General features: G+C 36.4%; 1 protein-coding gene across 2 annotated transcripts; it reads right to left on the bottom strand.

Annotated features, from left to right (window-relative positions):
• Positions 1 to 694: 694 nt before the first annotated feature.
• LOC144976194 (pancreatic lipase-related protein 2-like) lies at positions 695 to 25,541 on the bottom strand. Of its 2 annotated transcripts, none has more exons than XM_078920375.1 (9): positions 25,479 to 25,541; positions 10,767 to 10,916; positions 9,732 to 9,919; positions 7,880 to 8,008; positions 7,012 to 7,158; positions 6,136 to 6,235; positions 4,254 to 4,370; positions 2,490 to 2,603; positions 695 to 902 (listed from the first exon to the last, which is right to left on the bottom strand). In XM_078920375.1, exons 1-9 carry the CDS (start codon positions 25,498 to 25,500, stop codon positions 718 to 720), a joined length of 1,152 nt encoding a protein of 383 aa, XP_078776501.1. In that variant the 5' UTR covers positions 25,501 to 25,541; the 3' UTR covers positions 695 to 717. The 2 variants fall into 2 exon arrangements, with proteins under 2 accessions (XP_078776501.1, XP_078776502.1); XM_078920376.1 differs by lacking the exon at positions 25,479 to 25,541 and adding an exon at positions 11,452 to 11,587.

Raw genomic sequence — 25,541 nt, 5'->3', positions numbered from 1 at the left:
TTTCACACTTCATCACACTGGGAAACTATTGTGTAACTAGTCATTTCTAAAGGAATCGACTATGCTCCACTCAGAGCGGGGCTCGAACCCCGGACCTTTCGATCTGAAGGCGAGTGTCGTAGCACTAGATCACATAGCAGTACTTTCGTTTATCTGTCCCATATTTGGTGAATCCCAGAAAGGCTGGCTCTAGATTAAAATTTCCTATGGGTAGCTACAAAGTTTAAGCTCATATTTCAATGATTGGCCGTGTCTTTTATAATCACGAGTATCATTGAGTTATTTTTCTTTGAAATATCTCAAAGCTTTATGGCTTTGTTTTTGTCCAACGTGTTATACGACATCCAACTATGGCCATTTGCCAACACAAATATCAGCAGTTCAAGTGTGTCTTCCAACTAATGCACACAATTTTCATTCAGATTTGAAATCAGGATGTGATCATTAAGGGTTGAATTTTCACAGCAATGGAAATGAACTCCTCTTATGACCGAGCAAGAACTTGCAAGACTCTTTCGTGACCAAGAAGTGTTGTTGCTGGGTTTTGCTTTGGCAAATCGTCTAATTTCTCTAGAAAAAAAATATCTCATTTTGATATCACCTACGGAGAGATATGAAAGTATGATAGCTGTAGCATGAATACGTAGTTTTAAAAGAGACAAGTCAATACGTTTTTATTTATATTTTTTAAATATTTCATTTTCATTTTATAAATGTTTAGCAAAAAGGGGACTCGTCCGTTGTTTTAGGGTAGTAATCTCCCCTGCAGGTTGAGGATGTGTGGTATCCCATAGTACAGCTGGCGTCTTCATTGGGAGGCAAGTAGTCACATTGGCTGATGGAGAATGTAAAATAGTCCAGGCATCTCATGTGGCTGCAAGCAGATCCGTCTTTCACGTCAGCTATTTTGTAGAACAGCAAGAAAACAAATTTTACAGTGAATGACATAATCAGTCGGATGGTGAAAAAGTTTGAACTGAGATATTGCCAAGTTTAGTTAGAAGGTCAATTTTGATAAAAAAATGAGTTCTTGTCATAAATGATTAAATCAACCCTTTTTGTTCAGCTTCTGGAAATATCAAAGCTAAATTTCACTTCTAAATATTTTTTTACAGCGAGTCAAGTTAAAAAAGTATGACATTTGAAAAAAGTTGCTTGATACCTTTCCCATACATCTGACCATAACTTCATGAAAAATCACCCGATTTACTTCAAATGAAGATTAAAATGCTGTGGGGAGCATATTCGTTCAGAAAATGAAAAAAAAAAATGCAAATCTAAAATTTTCAGTTCCGACTGATTATGTCATGCACTGACAAAAATATTAGAAATATTTTATTAAAAAATAAACTCGAAAGAAAGATAATTTGCGTTCTGTGAAGCGCAATATCTACTAGATGTAGGCATCGTTCTCTAATAGGGATCCCTAGTCAAGATCTACACTTACCACGTAGGTAAAAGTCATGATGCCTGTAAAGCGATATTACAATTGTTTTCGACAAAACAACGCATTTAACGGCTAGATTCTCATATACGTCTTGATTACATGTTATCTTTCGTTGTTACTGCTCTTGTTTTAAGTTTTTGTTTCCTTGTTGTTTGGACCATTATTTTTAACATCAGCGCCGTCAATGTCGTCCTCCTTCTCTCTCCTGATCTTCCTCCTTCTTTTCATTTTCCTCTTTCTCCTTCCGTGTCATCATCATCAACATCATCATCATCATCATCATCATCATCATCATCATCATCATCATCATCATAATCATCACACTACTATCACAGTTACCCTCATCACCATCACCACCACCACCACCACCACCATCATCATCATCATCATCATCATCATCATCATCATCATCATCATCATCATCATCATCATCATCATAATCATCATCATCATAATCATCATTATCATCATCACCAAAATCACCATCATGAACAACCACGGCATAACAACAAAAGCAACCATATCTCCATTCTCAATGCCATCATATTTTGGTTGAATGTCTTGGACTTTCATCTTATCAGCATCTATATTGTTCTTTGTCCTTTCCAGGAACAATACTAATGGTTTACCAGAGGTGGGGGTTGCCTAAAGTTTGGGATAGTATATTATATACTAACAAAAATGTGAAAGTCAATAGGCTTTGGATGGGAACATTACTGCATTGTTCCCATCCAAAGCCTTTCTATTGTCACCTTTAGTTTGTAGTTTTACTGGTTTGCCCTTACCCTGGTTGGGGTGTTTCGCTTGTAGGGGTCTCATCCGCAAGGACAAACATAAATAAATACATTTTATGCCATGGAACAATGACAGAGTGGAATAAAATGTGTAAACCTTCAAGGCATTAACTTATTTGATTGTTTTTCTTTCAATGCAATGCCTATGTCCAAAGATGAAGTGACGGGCACTCGAGGACATTCGTAACTCTGGATCAACACAATTCTTACTTCGGAAAAAATCTGCGACTGGAAAGGTCTAGACTCACCTTCAAAATTGAGCATAGACAGAATCCCGCCTTTCTCTGGAGGACATGATGGTTGATGTTTGCCTCCATTCGGCCAGAAATCCACGTGACCAATCGATATGCGAATACCATAACCTGAGATGAGACATAGAAATTTACACTGGTAAAAATAATGATTTATTAATGTCCTGAATATGTCGAAAATTAAGTGAGTCCTCTTTTAACTTCTTGATATTCAATTGATCCTAACATAAGACAAAAATATGGTGGTCGGGTAGACTTTTTTAACACTAGTCAGGTTGACTTGTTTTTTACACAGACCAATATATTCAAAATAAGAGTCAATCAATTTCACAACACTTAACACTGTAACTAATGTACATAGCTGTGCTGGTAACCTAAATTACATTATTTACCTGGAAGTTTACACTTGAACAACATCAAATGACGAAGCAAGGAACTTTAACCGTTGATAAATAAGGTTGTTGAAACGATGAAAACAGAAATCTACCGATCCTACAGACATAATAATCTGTATCATTCTGGGCCTTAATATCCAACGGAAGCTTAAAGTAACTTTAAATTGTATAGAGTGATATGCCTTCCAAGAGCTTCACAATGCAACTTGTTGTATGAATGATTATGATCAAATCTGTTACATCGATGATTTTATTAACATAAACAAATTAAGCCCGTTCGTTACCGCACCATTAGATCCCGTTGTCTAGGTATTTCATGCAGGAATATAGATAGTCCGTCAAACAGGATGTCAACAGGGATCACCCAAGTCGTTCAAAGAGAGGGTTAATTAGGGGTTGATCTTGCCCAGGGAAAAAATGAAAGTACCTGAAACGGTTGTCGACCCCGCGATCTTCCAGATCACAGTGCAATGCTTTAACCACTCGGCCACTCCCCCCCCCCCCCCCCTTAACACATGATTTACATAATTCATCTGATAATTGTCACTTCAAAGTAATGATTTCTAATGATCTATATTTTTATGTTGGCATTGCTTATCCCTCCCCTTACTCCTGTTATTTTGCTAATACGTAACTCACCCCCTCAAGTCCGAGATTTTCTCGGAACGATATTTATGTTGAAAACTAACACCTTCCCATCATGATAGTATCATCCTTTGCCAAATTAATGAGGCACTGTGCAAATCTGTGCTGGTATAATGATTATATTTTAGAAGAATGTGTTTGTCACCAATTCTGTCCCAAGTTATGTCCCAACACAATGGAAACTATGATATGGACTAATTAGAACAACATTTCTCAAGTTTTTAAGGTGGTTTTACGGGTGAACGAAAATCTCAAAATCACACTTAATAACGACAATAGGATTCAATAGTCTGATATCATGTCCGCCCAGAAACAAGTTGCGTGGTTCTAATCAAAGAAAATCGGTACTTTTTATTCTTTATGTTGTCTAGAACATGTTCACATGTCATGTGATCAGAATATATAAAAGTCAAAACATGATCAGATTTATAATGTTTTTCTCCTCTGGATACACTTTTTTGCTCGTCGGAGAAGTATTACATAAAGGCGTCTACCATTGTTTCGATAGTTTAGAACCAGTTACTAAGTTATTATGCGTCATTACGAGGGAAGTGACGTCACGACTGTTGACGTCACGGAACCCTATTCCTTGTGTTTCCATCCTTGTAATCATTCTTTTATCACCAGTCCAGGGACTTAACAAATGCAACTGCTCAATGGGTCGATTGTACCGTTCAGTGTGGTTTTATGAACCGCGAATGCACTCTGCCTCAAATCTTACCAGAGCTCAACAAGTTCTCAGCATCCGTATGCATGACGTCAACGAAAGAAGCGTCCCCTTTGTCCAGTCTGACATTTTCTGAGTAACTTTCAAACCCGGGTCCAGCGGGATCCAGCCCTGAGGAAAGAATGGAATGTAACAAAATATGAACCATAGCATCAATCTGGAATGAGCATGATCAATATTAACTTTCCATGTGCTCGAGGTCATTGGTCACATTGCAAAAAGTGCTCCAGATAACTCACTCAGTGAAAAGTGTTAACAGTTTTTGAAATATCTAACATCACGATTGGTTATTTTATTCAGCTTGACACATTGGTATGTTTATAACTTTTGTAAACAAAGCAGTGTGTTTACATTTGTTAAAAGATATCCAATCGTTGGACAGCAACAAATCATGTGATTGTGGGACCTGGTGGGACGATAACATGAATAAAGATCGCTCCCAGTAACCAATAGAATTTTGACCTATTAAAACATGGAATTTGTGATACACCTTCAAATAAAGTTGGTTGTTTAGAAACAGTTACGTGAATGAGATGGACCTCTCTCTGATCATTTTTATCGTTTTTATAGATAGTATGCAAATGACGTCACTCAGGACTTTGTTATTGCTTTTGCCATCCGCGTTTGTGAGTTGTTCTCACCAAACTGTATTAACCAGACTATAAAAGTTCATGGTTACACAGAGTTTGTGTGTTGGTCCGTTATACTTCCGGATGGCAATGTTGTGAACTCCTTGGCCAAGCGCATTCTATCTATACCGACAAATGGGTGACTGATTAGTTATCACACAATTTTCTCGATCATATTATAAACGTTTTAGTTTACAAATAATTTTTTGTGTTGGTTCTATAGATAGTTCAAAGATGACGTCACTCAGGTCTTTGTTATTGTTTTTTTGCCATCCGCGTTTATGAGTAATGCTCACTGAAGTGTATTAACCTGGCTAGAAACGTTCATGGATACACACAGTTTTGTGTGTTGGTCCGTTATACTTCCGGATGGCAATGTTATGAGCTTCTTAGCCAAGCGCATACTATCTATTGATCAAGCGGGTAGAACATTGGGTATTTTACTTAGACACATACCATCGATGTTAAAATCTGTGCACTTCGCTATTTTTACCAATCACTGCCATTGTTTACATTATGACGACTGTCCGAGAGGAGTGGTTATTATTGGAATGCATTTTATCAAAGATTCTGTCCCTAAGTTGTGTCCAACACAATAAACACTATTATTATAAGGACAACACAATGTCAACACTATATTTTGGCCTTGATGGCTTGATGGTATCTCCGAGTAAAAAGCTCACAAAAATCACATAAAAACAACAAGCCACAGCTTTGAGATTCCAGCTAGGACTGAATTTGATAGCAAGTGCATTCACTTAATCTGGTATAATGTTGGAATGAACTTGAAAATGATAATGAGTTCAATTGGTTTCGTTTATGAACAAAAATGTATATTATGAAAGCTTTGAAAAAGAACAGAATACCAAATAGGGAGCGTGCTCAAAACCGTAATAACAGCCAATAACAAAGATAATTAAGCATCGGGTTTAAGTGATTTATTAATGTTTTTATTGTTTTTTAAAAATATATGATGAAGACGAATTTTGAGCCGGAAACCATCCATGTTTGGCGTTTTGTTCTTTTTCTTTTTTTAAAGAGGTCATGTTCGTTTTTATTCAATACAATTTACAGTACACAGCTTTTAGCCGCTAAATATCACTTGAAGTGGTTTTTTTTTCTTTCTTGTTTGTTTGATTAAAGAAAAATGAGATTGCAGAAACAAACACTAATTCTCATAAAAAACCTTTAATTCAGCGTTACTATAATTTATGTAGAGGAGTAGAATAATACATCTTATTTCTCACCTGTAACCCTTCCAACAAGTTTATTTTTCAGTCTCCGTATTTCATTGTCTACTGTACCCCCGACGTAACCCCCAAGGCTGTGGCCGATCAGATGAATATCCTGAATGACCAAAAGGGAAAGGAAGAGAACGAGATCAAAATAAACAACCGATAATATATACGTTACTCTCTTCTTCCTCTCATCCTCCTTTTCATTCTCCTCCTCCTTCTCTTCCTGCTCATCCTCTTCTTCTTCTTCTTCTTCTTCTTCTTCTTCTTCTTCTTCTTCTTCTTCTTCTTCTTCTTCTTCTTCTTCTTCTTCTTCTTCTTCTTCTTCTTCTTCTTCTTCTTCTTCTTCTTCTTTCTTCTTCTTCTTCTTCTTCTTCTTCTTCTTCTTCTTCTTCTTCTTCTTCTTCTTCTTCTTCTTCTCCTCCTCTCCTCCTCCTCCTCCTCTTCCTTCTTCTTCTTCTTCTTCTTCTTCTTCTTCTTCTTCTTCTTCTTCTTCTTCTTCTTCTTCTTCTTCTTCTTCTTCTTCTTCTCCTTCTTCTTCTTCTTCTTTTCTTTCTCATCTTCTTATTTTCCTTCATATTCTTTGTTCTCCAACTGCTCTCTGTTTTTTATTTAATCTTTTCTTGGACCTGGAAATTTTCCTTCAATTATCGTCTTCTAGAATTATTTGAAATCTTAGAAAGGGCTTCGCTCGATTCAAACGAGACAAACTAGATAGTAGGCGCTAAGATTTAAGATACAATACAAGAAAATCAGATAGAAAGATCCAAGAAAAATCCTCATTCGTTCATAATTCTGTATTTCAGCCATTCCAAATTAATACCGTTTTAAGAGCTTGGGTAGAATAAAATAAAACTTCATTTATCAAAATCTAGACATTGCGCATACCTCTAATTTAACGCCATGTTGTTCATTGATGACGGAGATAAGTTGAGCTATCATGGCACCCACTGTTCTCACGTTAGCAGAGGCCTGGTAGTAGTTGATTCCTTCTGCACCCTCTTCCCAGTTTACGATTATAACATTCATGTCGTCCTGTAGGAAATATGTGTCGGTGCATGCCATAATCAGTTAGAGGGTGAAATTTTGGATTTGCATTTTCTGAACGAATATGCTCCCCGTTAGCATTTAATCTTTATTTGAAGTAAATCGGGTGATGTTTCCTGAAGTTATGGTCAGATATATGGGAACGGTATCCAGCAACTTTTCTCAAATTTCATACTTTTTCAACTTGACTAAATGTAAAAAAATATTCAGAAGTGAAATTAAGCTTTGATATTTCCCGAAGATGTGCAAAAAAGGGTTGATTTAATCATTGATGAGAACTCATTTTTGATCACAATTGACCTTCAAACTAAACTTGGCAATATCTCAGTTCAAACCTTTTCACCATCCGACTGATTATGTCATTCAGTGAAACATATACGTCTTAAATATAATATGCCCATTGCTTCTAGATTACGCCTTATCATTGTCAATGGATTTTGAAATAATTATTTACGATGCTTTCTGATTTGAAAGGAGTCAAGCAAGACGTAATAAATGGAGCCAAACAGTTATGGGCTCATTGCTGTAATGACAAATACCCTGAGCCCAACTCAATAATGGTGTTCATTAAGAAAAAGTATCAAACCATGCCCACAATAATTGTATGCGGTTATGAGACCTACTGGGAAAAAAACTTAATTTACATGTGTTGAAAATGAAGTAGAATTTAAACATTGGAAGATAAATCGTATTTTAATTCAGAACTTACATAGTCGAGCAGGGCACTTTTCATTTCAGTGGTGTAGTCATTAGGTCCTTTGTCCATGAATCCATGAATAAGGAATTTCACTGGCTTGTTGGCCATAAAAGGGCTTAGACCTATGGACCCATCATTAGACTGTAAGATCAACATAATGCAAATACTTCCGTTAAATCGAATATATTATTTGATTTATATCTAAAATCGCATTTTTACTCTGTAAGAGAGTAAGCTTATGCAAAAGGATTCAAACACTGTCTATTGCTAAATGGTCATTTATTCCAGCAAATGGGTTTAGTGAGTGCACGATGCAGGCACATCAGTAAAACTGGATCTGCGAATGATACGTTTGGGATAGTTTTACGTCCAAGTTAGTGGACAGGTTATCGTGTTGAGTACTAGTTAATCAATCTTTCTTAATTGGTTTGGGGTTGTTTGTGCAGGAGAAACTGACATTTATCAAAATAATATTAGATCATAAATGGCGGGGTTTAGCATTTATATGAAGAGTTTACAACGTTTCAGGTTGAATATGATTCGCTTTTACTCTTAGAGGGCTGATTTTAGACAGATATTGGACGGTCAAAATCAGTAGGAGGAGTGGTTTGAAGGAATTGTGAGGATAGTTTACAATAGGGTATACAACAGAGTGTTTCTGATCAAACCGGGATTCTACATTCTATTCTGGAGTATATTCTATTCTATTCTACTTTACTTTGGGTCGAACTGAGTTATGCTGAAAGTTCTAACTACCTACTAAGAATCTTTATTTACGGACTTTGAAATATTACAAGTATCTTGAAAATGGCTACAGAGGCAAAATGACTTTACATTTGGATTGATTTTATGGATTTGAAATTTATGAAACTGATTGAATTATGACCATGTTATTTGATTTAGATTTCGAATTTATCACAACAAATAAAGCAGTAAGAAATGAAACTTGGAATCTGGACTTTTATTTGAATATCTTGATGGTGCACATTCAATTATCATCACTTGCTCTTGAACTCTTTAGTCATTATTAACATCTACAACACAATGCAAAGGAATATCACTACCATCTATCAAAAAGCCACTATACGATCATAAGCCATTACATATGTGTGCAACTATTTTATATTTTTATTTTACCACTAAGATAAACATCTGAAAAAAGTGTGTAGGAAACAGCGGCAACAGATTTTCACCTGTTCTTTACCATGGTTTGCTGATTCCAGATATTCTTTTCACAATCGACCTATAATATCCTGCCTTCCTTTTCGCCATTCTTCCAAATTCTTGATTTCACTTCCCTCTTTTCTAAATTTCTCTCTGCCTGTCTCTTTTTCCTATCTGCAAAATCACCGCCGAAGGAACAGTAGATGGCATGAGGTCAAACATGGCTAGACGAGATCAAGTGCTGGACTAGACCGGGAAGAATGGCGAGCCATTCCCAGTCGACCTCTTATGAGATGATATTGGAGTAAGTAAGTAAGTAAGTAAATAAGTAAGTAGATAAGTAAATAAGTAAGTTATTAAGTAAGCAAGGAAGTGATTAAGCTATTAACAGATTTGAGCAAAATATTTGTGTGATGAAGTCATCCAAAATCTAATTTAATGCATGTGATAGTTTGATTTCTTTTCCCCTAAAAATGGAAAATGACCCAGTATATATTTACCCTAGGAAATATATTCATATAATATGATATAATAATTTAAAATAGTATATAATAATGATATAATAGTGTTGCTTGTTTTATAAAGAAGAAATGATATATTGAGAGTTTAGAAATAAATTGATTTCTTTGACATTAAAATCAAATTTCGTATTCTGGTCCACTCGGACATAAGACTGATTGAGACGGTTAGTCACACCTACCTTAATAATAACAGATGTATCGATATTGTCTCTCGTGAACAGATGGAACTCCACTCCTACTTCAGAAGGGCAGTCCGGGAGGAAGAAGGCTGTGTTGGTGAAGTCGGATCCAGGAGATGCATCAAAACACTCACAGCCGTTCGGCAGCTCTGGACTTGAACAGCACCTTCGGAAAATATTCCACCATTCTGTAGAAAACGTCAAAACAATGGCTTGTGTACAACATTATAAGATTTTCGAACCCGTGCGTTTATTATTTCGAAAAGTTCCAATCCCGGAACTGACGGTTTAAAAACAATAACATGGAATTGAGTAACGTCAAATTCATTCCTTCTATCTAAAACAGGAAACTTAGATTAAATGAATACCCTTACTTTTATATAATCATTTTAATATGAAATATTTTTGGAATAGGGTTCTTAGTTGAGTAATAACCTCCATTGTTTACCACAAAAACAACTGTTCCCATTGTCCGAATCAGGTTTAAAGTGTGTGGTTTTGTTCCCTTCCACTACAAGTTTTGAGGAGGTTTAGATTGATTTTATACTCTCTAATGTAGATAATATAGTTTCCAAAACATCAAATAACTAAAAGTTCTCATTTTTAGTAGTTTTGACTTAATTATACTTTTTGACCCATTATCACTCCAATAGGGCATAAAAGTTGTGACGTCACACCTTATACTTCCCCGGTTCCAAAATCCTTGAAAGTATGTTTGTAACCAGTCCATCAGAGGACTAATAATGAATGCGTTACATATTGACTCATAAGATGGCATAACTATTTTAGTAGCAGGATTCTTAGGATTACGGGACGTAAAACAGCGATTATGGATGATATCTATTGACGACGAGCATATATCTAGACTAAGAAATAAAATGCCATCACTCTGAAAACAGAAGATCAATAACACTAGGTATATATCTACTCCACCAGAAGATTCGTTTTACACTTCCAATGCGATCTGAACCAGTTTTATGGCATCACACTTTTGATTCCTATTAGAACTTTTGGTGACATTTACAGAATACTCACGTTTATTTCCTGGACAGTCCAAGAACGGTTCTTGAGCCCACAAGCCTTGCAGGAAGCACAGGGTAAGCAACCGAATTGCGGTTATTGAGAATGGCCTAGTTCTACCCATGACCAAGGAACTTCTTGAAAACTTCTGATGTTTACTGATTGCTGAGAATTTAGTGAGATATCTTGTTATAATGGATAGATTATTGCAGCATAAAAAGCTTGATGTTTTACATAGGGCAAATAAACTGATCGTGCTCAAAGCACTTTACTTGGGGTCCATAGCCAACAGAAATTTTTAACATACGCGGGATTACACATGGCGCCTGTTATGCGATATTACAATATTTTGGACAGAGAAAACGCTGCTAACGGCCAGGGACTCATTTTATACCTGAGAACCGTGAAAGAATATGAGTAAAAAGCCTTTTCAAAGGACTCAACTATGCACCGCTCGGGACCTGAACCTAGGACCCTAAGATCCTAGAGCGAGTGCCTTACCACTAGCCCCCGAATGTTATGCGATAAAAGAACAAGATAAAACCTAAAAAGTAAAATTGATAACAATTAAAATCGCAGAAGAACTTGTGAACGCAATCACATAATATATGAAAGTCCACAAACTATTCAAATAGCATATGACAAATATTGTTATATTAAGACCCTGTGAGTAGACATAATAAGATAGAGCTATACGTACCATGCATCCCAATTTATAAACGTTCGAGCAGAGTGAAGTCGCATCCGACTGTCTGTGATATCTACCTGATCAAAATGATCAGATATTATGCGAGTTAAACAAAATGAAAATATTTGATGATGTTGAAGAGGAAAAAACATTCGTTCGATCTACTATAAATCATTTTCTTTTAATGCTTTAACACCTTTTAATTTGTAGATTCAATATATTTGCCTTTCGGATCAATTTTTATACCGCTATGAATCAATACTGATTCTTCGGTAAGCTGGTAATTTCCGCATGTTAGGATTCGTCAATAGGGCAATTTTCGTTATGTTTCGACATTACATGACATTAATATTCAGTTTGGGTGCGGCTATGTGGTCTTGTGGTATGACACTCGCATTCGGATCGGAAGGTCTTGGGTTCAAGCCTCGCTCGGCGCATAGTTGAGTTATTGGATAAGGCTCTTTACTTACATAATCTCACCATACCCAGGTGTAAAATGAGTACCTGGACGTTAACAGCGTGGTCTCTGTCAGATAAAATTGTAACATCGCCTAACAGGCGTCATGTTTCGTCCTAAATGTTAAGTGTTGCTGTTGGCCAGGGACACTTTGTAAAGCGCTTGGAGCACATTTAGTGGATATTGCACTATATAAAAGCTCAATTTTTGGGTGATTAACACTCACTTAAGTGCCTCTAATAGACTATAGCGATAACATAATACATATATATATATATATATATATATATATATATATATATATATATATATATATATATATATATATAACCTATTTATTTATTTATTTATTTAGTCGTATCTCTTCCAATTTCTTAAAAACTTATAACTGAGACAGAAATATTAACCAGTTAAATGCCGTGCTCTGGAAAGACAAGTATTTAAACTATTGGCCAGAAAACTATCCCTCGCGAGGTCATAGATTTGACAGATTGCCAACATGAGGGTCCTTTAACTCGGTCGACATTTGAAGAACGATTTTCCTGGCCAAATTATTAAATACAGTAGAATTACTTTAAACCGAAATTTTGGGGACCTTCTAAACCATTTCGGTTTAAAGACATTTTGGTTTAAAGCAAGTTCCCGTTTTGCGATGTTTTTCAAGTGTAGTAACTATTTAAGTTTAAGGAATTTGCTCATTTAATCATATCATGGGTTTCCCCTTAAATGGAGTTGTTGAATAAATGCCGTCTTCGTAACCATTTTTTAAAAAAATGTTATTTTATTATTCTTTTTTTTTTGTGTGTGTGTGTGTGTTTAAAAAATAGTTTTCGTGTTTTTCGTTTTCCATTCAAAATTGTTGAAAGAGTTGAGTTTGGGATGCCGTGTATTTTACATATCTCCGTCTTGCTCAATTTTTTTTTTCATCGACTTCACATAGTGTTTTGATTTTAAACTCCAACATGTAAGCACAGTGCTTTCTTTTGGACATCTTTTAGTAAAATGTAAAGCTAAAATAAGATCGAAAGGTGTTGTGTGATAATTGATAATGAATGATGCGCAACTACTCAGAGGTGAAGTGAAATGGAAATGAAAATACGTGTCAATGCTAGGCTGTCTACTACACATCCCTCTTTTGTTGAAAAGCCATTAGGTTCAAAGCCTAATTACATAGACACCCCCCCCCCTTACACACACATTTAAACAAACTGGAAATGAAATGGCATGTCAATGGTAAGTACCCTACCCCCCCCCCCCCCCCCCCTCGTGTTGAAAATCCAGTCAGTTCCAAACAACGACTTCTTATAGTAGACGATGGTTCCAAAGCATCAACAAACGAGTGAGAACATCTCGCTTGCGTGATTCTACACCCCAACTCCCCCTCTTTCCTCATTTTTCGCCTGCCAGTCACCCGTCGTCTTCCTTTTCCAGTCTGTGCGATTGTGGTGTTGGCCAATTCCAAGTGCAGTGATTGAAGTGTTTTCCTACCCCCCACCCTCATCTTATGCTTACGGTCTTTGTTTATTATCGGGCATTATTACGTGTAGCCACCTTCCCGAATTTTTTAAGAAAAATAGAGAGAGAAAAAGGGAAGGTGCTCTCAAGTTGTTTCGGTTTAAAGAAAGTAATGCTTAGAAGTATTTCGGTTCATCGTAAGAATTAGTACAAAGATAATGAAGGAACTCGTACAATTTATTACATTCTTTGCGGTTTAAGATATTTTTCGGTTTAGCTTCTTTCGGTTTAAAGTAATTTTACTGTAGGTGTCTCTGCAGAGAACGGCAGTTAACTGGTTAGATACTCTTCACCGCAACATTCCATACAGGATTCATGGCAATGAGAAAGCTTTCAGACAGTTCCGACAACCAGCGGTGCCATAATGATGTAAGAACAATTCCTGAGATGTTTTCTTTGGGATCTCTTTAATATGATCTCTTCCGTATAGATACGTAAACAGATAATGTAAATAGATAGACAAATAAACAAATACATAGTGTGATGTTTGTGCGTGGGTCTACTGAAGTGCTCGACTCTTTAAAAGAAACATGAGTACATTTATTGGTTATAAAGGACCACAGAGCTGTTTCCGCTTACAGCATCCTCAGACGTGTTGAATAAGGAATTTGGCCCGAGAGAAGTTATGCTCGAAATTAGTGATTACAATGAGGTGAGATAACAAAGAAACAAATTGTAATATTTATAGCTTAGACGGAAATAGTAGGATGTTGATATTTCAAAGGGATTAATGGCAAGGAGTTCCAGAGAGAGAGAGAGAGAGAGAGAGAGAGAGAGAGAGAGAGAGAGAGAGAGAGAGAGAGAGAGAGAGAAAATAAGTGGGAGTGAAATATCTGTTCAATGTTATAGTTATCATATAACGTCATAACAAGTATAACTAAATGACAAATTGCCATATTTATGGATAATAAAGATCTATTATTACAATTATTATTATTATTATTATCATTATTATTATTATTATTATTATTATTATTATTATTATTATTATTATTATTATTATTATTAAATACGCAAACAAATACCGAGAGGTTAGTGCGCGGATCTACGTACGTGCTCGACTCTAGTAAAACATTTTTTTAAATTATAAAGACCGATGATCTATATTTGAGTAAGACACTTTACACTCATTATCCTACTTGATTCAGATGTGAATGAGTACCTGGCTATAGAAAGTGACATACATTTTAATAGCGTTAGTACAAATAGAAAGCCTAACAGACGATTTGTACAGTATAGAATGGAAATAGGGGTCCATATTTTGCTGGGAAAATAATTGAGACATTGTGAAGCGCATTGGGCATGATAAATCCCTGGAGATGCGCTATATAACAGGCGTCATATCTTGTCTCACATCTCAACTGTTGGATAGGGACCCTTTGTAAAGTGCTTTGAGCACTTCTAGTGGATATTGCGCTATATGAATGCTCAATTATTTATTCCATGATTGGAAGATGGCGTCATGTCCTGTCCTAAATGTTTAATGTTGCTGTTGGTCAGGGGCCCCTTGTAATGCGTTTTGAACACGTTTGGTGGATATTGCTCTATATAAAAGCTCAATATTTTTTTGTGGATTGAGAACCTGCCTAATGGAAGTGACGCTTTGTCAGTTGTTGAGACTTTCCACTTGCTCCACGTGTCCGCGCCGTGGCAAAGAACCTAAAAGCGCGTTGTGTGTGACGAAGCTTCTGGGCGAGTTCCTTACTGTACACAACTTCATCAACAAATTCGCCTTCTGGATAGACCATAACATTATTCAGAAAAGTCAGTGAGCAGGCACTTATACTGATAATAACAAGAAATGAAGTGAATAGGAAAGTGCCAGAAGACAACAGAGAATAAAAACGGCGGCGATGGAGGTTCAAACCCGCGACTTTACTGGTACGACAACTCCGCCTGGCCGGGGAGATAGTGACTCTACCGTATGAGATATCCACGACCCCAGCCACGACCATCATATATTATTGTATTAATGTAATGTGCTGCAGTAGTCGAGGGATTAAATTTAGGAGACCCATTTTATCCAAACGGTGTTCCGTACTCGTAGTTCGATGGCTCCGCGGAACGGTGTCTCCTGTTGCCACGCAAATTGAGCAATGGTAAACTATGATAGTGGCAGGATGTGGGGCAGTGATCGTGGAAAGATTGTAGTCTCGCAGTTGTCTCCTTGAGTAAGGCACTTTACACACATCACTCCACTCAGTTCAAGTGTGAATGGGCACAATGTTTTAGGAAGTGACATATAATTGTAAGACTGCTAGTAAAGAAAGGATGGCGTCTTGCAGGCAACTTGTCCTGAATGAAATAGAAATATCGACTTTTTTCTTCTCTTATTTGTTGCTATTTCGCAACGAATATGTGGCATTGAAAAATGCTCAAAGTGATTATTCAACAGTGTCAAATGGACTACGATATTTACTTATCACCATTGGGATAGGACGCTAGTCTATTGCATGCCCAAAGTACTTTTTTGTCATAACTAGCAGACTCGGCAAGCCAATCACTGTATGGCGGAAAGAGGGTTAAAAATAAATTCTCGACTGATCCCGCGATGGATGCATGTGTGACGAGAGCTCTACCATCCAGCCATCGATACACGAACCAAGCCATTGTATTGTATTTTTAAAAAAATAAATAAATAGATAATTGTTTTTAAAATATATAAATAAAGAAGTAAATAATAAATAAATATACAATTAAGAAAACATTATAAAACAAATTTCCATGTGGATGATTAGTTCATTCATTCATTCATTCATTCATTCATTCATTCATTCATTCATTTATTTAATTAATTATTTATTCACTTAATAATTTGTTTATTAAAATAACAATAAAACAAAACAAGAAATGATATACACACAAGATGTTAACCATTGTTTACAGACCAACTGGCGCCCACACTGGTGTTGAAGCCATCCATTTTTCATCCTTTTCCCGTCCCTTGCTAATTCAACTGGCAACTGTAATCTTCTTTAACACGTTTCCAATTATCATCCATATCCTTAACCAATGCCCAGAGGACACGTTTCACTCCCATGTGCCTTACTTCCAAGCATGTCTATCTCATTTACTCTTAAATCCTTTATCCTCTGGTGTTTTTCTCTCCTCTTCTTCTTTATATTTTTTTGATCTTGTTCCTCTTGTTCTTCTTACTTATTGTTGTTCTTGTTGTTGTTGTTCTTGATCTTGATCCTTTTGTTGTTGTTGTTGTTGTTGTTGTTGTTGTTGTTGTTGTTGTTGTTGTTCTTCTTCTTCTTCTTCTTCTTCTTCTTCTTCTTCTTCTTCTTCTTCTTCTTCTCCTCCTCCTCCTCCTTCTTCTTCTTCTTCTTCTTCTTCTTCTTCTTCTTCTTCTTCTTCTTCTTCTTCTTCTTCTTCTTCTTCTTCTTCTTCTTCTTCTTCTCCCCTCTCTAATCTTTTGCCATCCTTCCATCAATCAATCAATCATTCAATCTATCTATCTATCTATCTATCTATCTATCTATCTATCTATCTATCTATCTATCTATCTATCTAGCTAGCTAGCTAGCTAGCTATCCATCTCAATTGGTCTATTCATCTCTCATTCAAACACTTCGTTCATAATATGTCTGGTTATCCCTCCCCCTTCATTTACTAAACTATATCTCTATAATATGGGGGCAAAGGGTGGTGGTGGGGATGGTTTGTAGCCTTTGTTGGCAGAAAGTGACCCGCTCATGCACATGCATGTTATATTAGCAGGTCTGATTACCAAACGCATTATGAGATTGACTTTTGGACATGTTGTAAAGGACGACATTTTTTGGGGGAAGAATTCTTTCCATTACAACAATGAGCCCATGACAATCTGGTTTATCACAACAGCGTGTAAGCAGTACAAGTCAGAAACTCCATAAAATTGAGCTTTTATATAGCGCAATATCCAATAAACGTGCTCAAAGTGCTTTACAAGGGGTCCCTGGCCAAGAGCAACATTTAACATGTAGGACTGGACATGGCGCGATAAGGCGATATCACACGTTTTTCGGACAGAGACAACGCTGTTAATGGCAGATACTCATTTTACACCTGAGTACGGTGAGAGAAAGTGAGTATAGAGCCTTTTCCAAGGGCTCAACTATGCGCCGAGTGAGGCTCGAACCCAGGACCTTCTGGTCCGAAAGCGAATGTCATACCACTAGACCACATAGCCGCACACGTTGGATACAATCTAGCACCATTCCCGTATGGTGTCGGAAGGAATATGGTAGAGAAGTCGTGATGTCACACCTTCTATTCTTCCGGTACCAAACTTCTTGGCAGTGTGTGTGCAACTAGTCTTTTTGAGAACTAATAATGAATAGGTTACAAATTGAATCATAAAGTGGTATAACTATTTTAGTAGCAGGTGTACAAGAAGATTCTTAAGATTATGGGAAGCAAAAGAGCGAGGATGGATGATCTTAATTGATGACTAGCGTGTGCTTAGAATTAAAAATGCCATCACTTTGAAACCAGATGACCAATTACACTAGGTAGGTATCCAATCCTCCAAAAGAGTGATTTTACACTTCCAATGAGATTGGAACCAGATTTTTTAACATCACACTTCCTCATCAGATTAAGTTGAAAGTGAAAATAATAAGTAAAGTGAAAATTAAGCCAAATAACGTTTAGAGAACAAACCTCAGTATTCTGATGAAAGACATTTAATTTTGATCAAATCTTGAAAATTATCCATCTTAAAACTCAATTTTATGGGCAAGATTACCTCGAATTTTATAGGTGGTGCCAATAGCTCATTTGCTAAAGCACTCGCTTAACAGACAAAGGGACCGATATTGATCCCAGGTGTAGTCCAGATTTTTTCTGCTCTCCTTCCCCCCCCCCCCCCCCTCCCCTCCATTGCTTATCCTGAAGTAAGTGGAGTGACTGGGTCAGCTAGATTTGACGAAAAGCACTTTGAAATAGACTAGCGTCTTATTCAAAGAATAGCAAATAATTGCGATTGGCCGTTTCACGCTATAGAAACCGGAATAATCTCCAGCTTCATGAACTCAATGGTTCCGAAGGACTACCCTTTTGAAATAATTGGTCACATATCCAAAAATAAATAAGAACGTGTACGTTGATGGGAATAGATTGAATTCACCCGAGTCAATACTGGCCACCCTTATCGCCCTAATAATACGACGGCAGTTTGTACTAAAAAAAGACCGTCTCAAGAGGCGGTACAAAGACACTTTTGTCATACTACCGCTCCTGCTAACAAATCAAAATGAAGTTTGCCTTTCTTCAAACCCAGGGCATTTTTATTTGTTCTATCTAAAATAGTAAGTCGGGGAATGCACTCACCGTAGACAGTATACATATAGATCGCATTCTGAGAAGTTCTGTCAATAGAATATAATCAAAACAAATTTGTTATGTTATCTGTCTCAAAATGATCTGAATTATTGTGTATGAAACAGAGCCAGACAAAGCAAGAAAGAAAAAATACAACGATAGTCGGACGGATCAAAACTCTGAAGTCTGCATCATGTTTTATTTAATTTTGGGCTGATCAGGCGGTATATAAGACTTCTAATCCAATTCAATCAAATCCAAAAATAGTTGCAGCTTTATTTGATGACGATTGGCGCAACTAGGTGTGGTTGGGTGGCATTGACGTAATATCTATCTATTTGTTTTCAAATGGTCGAGATAACTATAGAATATTGTCGTGTTATAGGTTGCTCTGACATTTTCAGGGATGATGTTCCATGTGCGAAGGGAACTGGGGTAGGTCGGCTGTTTGTGCGCACTGGATCTGGAATACGGCAGCGCATCTGAATTTCCTTTTCTTCCGTGGTTTATCAATGTGTTAATAAGGATGTTGGTGGTTTCCTGTCGGCCCTCGAACAACATATTGAGCTTTTGCGTCTTTCTCCGTTCAAGAAGTAAGTTCCAGTTTTAATGCTCCTTCATGCCATTTACACTGTGTTGTCGGTTGTAGTCATTACAGGCAAATCGACAGGCCCTTTTTTGAGTCTTTTCTATCATATTGATCGATGTTGATGAAATTGGGTCCTATATGTTGCTGCTGTATTCCAAAACAGATCTTACAAATATTTGTAGCTCTTTTTTTTCACTCTTGTGGGGCATGACGATAGGTTCCGAGGTAGAAAGCTAAGGGTGTTAATGGCTTTGTTGCATAGTTTTTCAATATGTGGGTTTCATCTTCACTTATCGTCGATTTTTATGCCCAGGTTGTCAGCCTTTGTCTCAGTTTTCAATTGTTCATTGTAGATTGTGTAGTCATTGTCAATTATCCTCCTTTTGTTGGTTCGAATGACTTGATATTTTTTGGGGTGGAACTCCATTTTCCACTCACTTTCCCATTCTTGTATGTTTGCGAGGTCCTGTTGTAGAATGTCTCTCTCTGATTATGATTGTCATCTGCACCTGGGGATATTCATTTTGGCATATCGTTGATATAAACAAGAAAAAGTAGCTATCTGAGTATCGCCCCTTGTAGTACTCCTAAGTAGCACTGGCATTGATGACGATATTTTGTTTTCAACCATTACTTTCTGTTTGCGACCGGTGAGAAATGATTCAACCCATAAGTATAAATTGCCTGACATACCATCGTGATTGAGTTTTCTCAATAGGTTTTCGTGATGAACTTTGTCAAATGCCTTGCTAAAATCGTACGCTTTTCTACATTGCTTTTAGGCTGCGGTGTTAATTTCTTTATACTTTTCGATGTTTTTCTCCGATGCATTTTTAAAACTTTTTTTGTACCACCTTTTCTTTTTTTCTCATCATCCTTTTGGTTACCGTTACCGTATTTTTGTTTTTGACTTCAGCGTTTTGATCCTCCGATCGTGAAAATCGGGACTTCAGAGGTTTGATCCGCCGATATCGACAAGAAAAGATGCTTTTTCAGATCATACACCAGTCTTCAAAACGATTGCATGTGTCCATTCGTCTCAAAAAGATATTATATATTGGGCTGAACCAGTTACCAAAAATTGATTTTAATGTTTAAGTAATCAGAAATGTAACATTTTGATATATTTTTCCCAGTTCAAAAACGTATTCCTATTTTGACCTCGATAAATCACATAACCAGCTCTACTGCAAATTTCAAATAAATTATTTTTTTAACATCTAAACCACCACCATATTGCGGTGGTGGATAATCTATATTATGTGACCTGATCTCTTAAATATTGAGCAGCATGTATCTGGCGCACTGTCCACTAAAGAGGCTCAATGCGCTTTACAAGTGATCCAAACCAACAGCAACATCTGACATGCAGAACAAGACATAAAACCTGTTAGGCGATATTATTTTTTTTTTCAAGCAAAGAAAACGATGTTAACGCTAATCATTTTGCACCTGAGTACGGTTAGTAAAGAGCCTTTTCCAAAAACCCAAATATGCCCCACATGCTCGAATCCTGTAGCTTCCTATCCGAGGCGAGTATTATACCTAGCAATGACTATCCCGCACAAATCTTTGGGCCTCTTTTTCGCTTACGAAGTGCCCGAATTCGCGTCAAAATATGGGACGAAGCTGTTTCGTATATGCTATTTTAAAAAATTAATTACGACGCTGTTTATCGATGAATATGACTGAAAGTTGGCACACAGTTAGAAAAAAGGTCATTTTAGATTATGTCAAGCGACAAAACTCGTGCAATTACCAAAAGACCGTTAAAAATAGATTTTTTCTCTTTGGAGTAAAATATTTCGAAAACTACCGGGCGTGGAGGTTTTGTCGCTGACAAGGTAATACATGAACATTTCTTCTTTTTGGTTGTAAAATTTCATATGAATATGACGAGTACTTTTCCCGTATTTTACAAAACACCATCCTAATTTGCTCTTCAAGTTTCAATCTTTTAATTCACTTATTACGCAAGATACAACCAAAGGTCGAAAACAAATGCCGAAAAAGCGTCCCATATTTTCGCGTTTTTTTCCTCTTTGCGGGTCATCCAAATAAATTACACCTTTGAAACTGCATAACTTGTTTATTTATGAATGGATTTTCAAAATTCAAAAACATTTTTACTCAGTGGAGATAGGGCTTGGATTTTAGACAAAAATTTTCCTCAAAAAGAGAAAAAAAAAACATTTTTCATAGTCAATGCTAATTATACCACAAGACCACATAGCTAAATTTAATATATTCTTTTTTTCTATCATCTAAATCACCTTGATATATTCCGGTGTTGGATCACATCTTAGTATGTGACAAATCGTCTCAAAATGGCAATATGTTGGGCGGGATGAACCAGGTTCCAAAATTTGATTTTAAAGTTAAGGCTGCTAAGAGTTTGGCATTTAATAAATTAATTTATCTATTTATTTCTTTTATTATTGTTTTTATTTATTAGTTTAAAATATCATTCCGAAATTATTTTGCTGAATAAAAGACATAAACTTTACCCAAAGTTCATATTTTCCACTATAACATTGATTTTTAAAAGTTAAATCACATCGATAATGATGTAGCGGGTCACGTGATATTGGCTGGCCAATTATTTCAAAACGGTAGGATAAATTCGGGGTGGACTTGAATCTTGGAATTATATTTTAAGCTTATATAATTTGAGATTAAAAGATTTGCTTTCATCAAGGATGTTGTTATTTGTTTCTAGAATTTCAAAATAAACATTAACATTAGTAGCACATATGAGGCTAACCCACACCGGAGACTGACTCTGACGACCGGCACTGCCGTCCTCTGCCGTCTTCCGGATAAAGACGTCGAGCATGGACAAAATACTAAGAATCAAGAGAAGATCCACTAGACCTACCCATACCAAGAACCCGACGTCCTCTGTTGTTTTTTTTTCCGAGCTTGGTATGGGTAGGTCTCGCGGCTCTTCTCTTTATTATTAGTATTGTGACCGTGTCCGACTTCTTTATCCGAAAGATGGCAGAGAACGGCAGTGCTGGAGTCAATCTCCGGTGTGTGTAAGCCCTTATTTTGACTTTTGACCTATCGTTATCAATTCAATGCCGTAATCTGGAAAGATATGTATTTATAAATTGGCTAGTAAACTCGTCCTTTTAATATCAATCAATTTAAATGAGCATCATCTTTGCAAATACTCTCAATCCTGGGACTTCGTGAAGCCTTCATTGGTCCCAGGTTTGAGATCTTTTTTTGAAGGTCATTTAAATCGATCGAAATTTGAAGGACGAATTTTCTGGTCCTAATTTTGAAATACTCCTCCTTCCCGAGTACGACAGTTAATTGGTGAATCATCTAGTTCATTGCAACATGATACCAGATTGACGCATTCTAAAGAGGTTGAACATCTGTTGTAGAACCCGTCTGCGATAAGGGTGCAATACATTAAAAAAAAACCCAACAAAAATTCCCTATATTCATTCTATGGGAGAAATTTGTCTTTCGGGTCTATTCTACGATACGTCTGGAATAACTTAGGCGTCAGCCGAAGTACAGAGCCGCAACTTGAGGTGAATCGCTCAAGGCCACACAGCTCAGCCAGTTTTTGTACTCGTATCTTTCGGGTACAAAGCAAAGACCGTGCCGCTGAGCCATACCGTCCCATGTGCCTATAAATCTCTGTATGAAGTAATGATTTTTTAAACATCAAAATGTTTCCACGTGATTTTGAACCAAGGACCTTTCGAACTTAAGACTTTATGTTGGCTTCTATTTGCCAGATGACTCAATTTTCCAGATATTGACTAGTAGACGTTGATGCAGTAATGAATGAGGGATTATTATTCAGGGGTTGTCCCCTGTTTTAAGAATCTCCCATTCATCCTCATGACCATTTTATCTGATTCCTCAGCATTTAGTTGTGCGGGAAGATAGGATTAAATCACCTTTGAACAAAAAGGCAAAGTGCTATATCTCTGTTAAGAAAACTTGTTGATAATCTCTCTTTAGCATATTTTTTTGTTAATTCAAATATGCAAGCTGAGTCCAGGTCTTCGTCCGAACATTGGTCTCGAAAAACTATCTAACAGAATAAATATTATAATGAAAACATCAGTATTACTCGATTTTAAGTTCATATCGGTATTGATCGATTACAATTTGATGTCAGATGTGTGAATTGGTTCTATCTTAAACCGATTATATCAAGTTGTGTCGTTTTCCAAAGGAACCGAAATATATCTTAGCGGATAATATTAGAGGTCTAGTTATGTTAACAGACGCAAAAAAAAAAAAAATAAATGAATATACATATCCTAAACGACGTGTGCTTATTTGCAGATCTGATAAACCAACTTGTTATGGGCTCCACGTTGTAATGGAAATACTCTCAAACCAACCCAAAATATTGTCCATTACAACAATGTCAATAAAATCAAGCCCATAATTGCGTTCGGTTATCAGACTTGTTCAAAGATGTGAATGCAGCCTGTGCCTTTCCTATTCGTGCTTTCACAGAATTGCCGAGAACATTAGAATATATCTTTCTGAGATAATGATTGAGGAATAGACTAACATTGCTCAAGACATAATACGTCATATTCGCTCCACTGGAAATAAGATAATAGTATGTTTATCACCGAGGCCAGATGTGGACATAACCGTTACTGGGTGCAGAAACATTTTAATGAGGGGTAGAAAACTGAGGAGCTCTTTATAATCAAATAGTCATTATTATCATTGGGAAATATTGTGTATCTGCATAACACGAACTGTTACTCGGTGAAAAGAATATTTATTTATTTATTGGTTAAAAAGTGACATCAGTTCAAAGTTTGCCGCGTTATTTTATTTACTAGGTACAATATATCCGGTAGTATAAACAGACATTATTCTAAGAGTTATTTCCAGCCAACCGATATTGAGGAAATTATACACATATACATATATCTATTTTAAGCAGTATCTAAAAATCATCATAAAGGATTGAAAAACAAAGACGTGAGCGACGTTCTAGTAAAACAAAGCAATAATATTTTCAATATCAAATGCAAAATGAATTGCGTAAATTCCACTGACATAATTTACTATTCTAAATAGTCAGTCTATCCACCGCTTTGTTGGATGGCGTTTCTCAATCTTTTCTTCCAAACTAAAATCGATTTTCTAATCTCATTATCTCCGCCGACCCTATTTTCACATAATTAAGAAATTGTCCACCTTTTAGAAATATTTATTGTTCTATTTTAATACGTGCTTCCCTACAAAGGAGTATACTATTTCCTGACCATCAATGTTTTATTTATTCATCTTAACAACGCCACTACCACATCATCTCATTCATCTGTAGTGGTTCATTCATCCTGTTTTCGTAATTATATTGAAGCTTACATTCAATTTAACATTGTTATATATTAATCTCACTATCCGTAATCTGCCCATTTATTCTTGACTGTTTTCTCTAGTCTCCTCATTAAAAGGCACCGTGTGTTGCTTGTTTACTTTTTTTCTGTCAAAGACATCTGAAATGGATTAATCCATTAGATCCAAGTCTTGTCATTTGAGTCACCATTATTCTTTTGACATAAAGCCTATGTTTTTTTGGATATCAAAAATAACTGCTGGGTGCAGTTACTGCTATATCAGGTTGCTCCATTCTGTTATCATATGAAATGAGTATAAAGCCCGACAATCCGGAGGGAGGAAGTTTGCTTTCTAAAAGTTGGATGAAAGAATCAACATTAACCTCGGCTGACTGTATTTCAATGAAATCAATGAATGCTCGTCTTTGCCTGCAAAGAAACACCAGCATTGTCGTATTCTGGGAAATCCCATAATAAAAAATTTAGCCAGAAAACTCGTCTTTCAAATATCGATTGATTTAAATGACCCGCAACTTGGCTAAATCTCTCAAACCTGGGACTTCGCCAAGTCCCAGGTTTGAGAGTTTTTGTCAAGATTAGGGTCATTTAAATCAATCGATATTTGAAGGGCCTGTTTTCTGGACAAATGTTTAAATATGAGTTTTTCCAGACATAATCCGTAGAGTACTTATTGCTTTCACGATAACGCATTTTGAATAAATCTCCTTTTGTGGTGACCTACAATAAACAACGTCATATTGACGACAGTGGATTTTACGCATATTTGATTTCTCTCGATATTTCATGTTTGCGGTTATTTAAAAGTACCTACCTTCGTACCTGTATTTTTCCATCAACCATTATGAAATGTATTCACGTCGTTGATATTATGTTC

This window comes from Berghia stephanieae, chromosome 7 (assembly GCF_034508935.2).
Source record: "Berghia stephanieae isolate SIO BIC M18660-M18661 chromosome 7, UCSD_Bste_1.3, whole genome shotgun sequence".
In the NCBI taxonomy this organism is placed as follows: Eukaryota; Metazoa; Mollusca; class Gastropoda; order Nudibranchia; family Aeolidiidae; genus Berghia; species Berghia stephanieae.
Note: the sequence above shows the minus strand (reverse complement) of the source record. Positions and strands in the feature narration are given on the sequence as shown.

Coding starts and splice junctions, on each gene's coding strand:
- LOC144976194 (XM_078920375.1), bottom strand. CDS start 25,500: ATGGAAAAATACAGGTACGAAG. Junction 6,236..7,011: donor AACATGGCGTTAAATTAGAG/GTATGCGCAATG, acceptor TTGGTCATTCAG/GATATTCATCTGATCGGCCA. Junction 2,604..4,253: donor TGAGAACTTGTTGAGCTCTG/GTAAGATTTGAG, acceptor GTCTCATCTCAG/GTTATGGTATTCGCATATCG.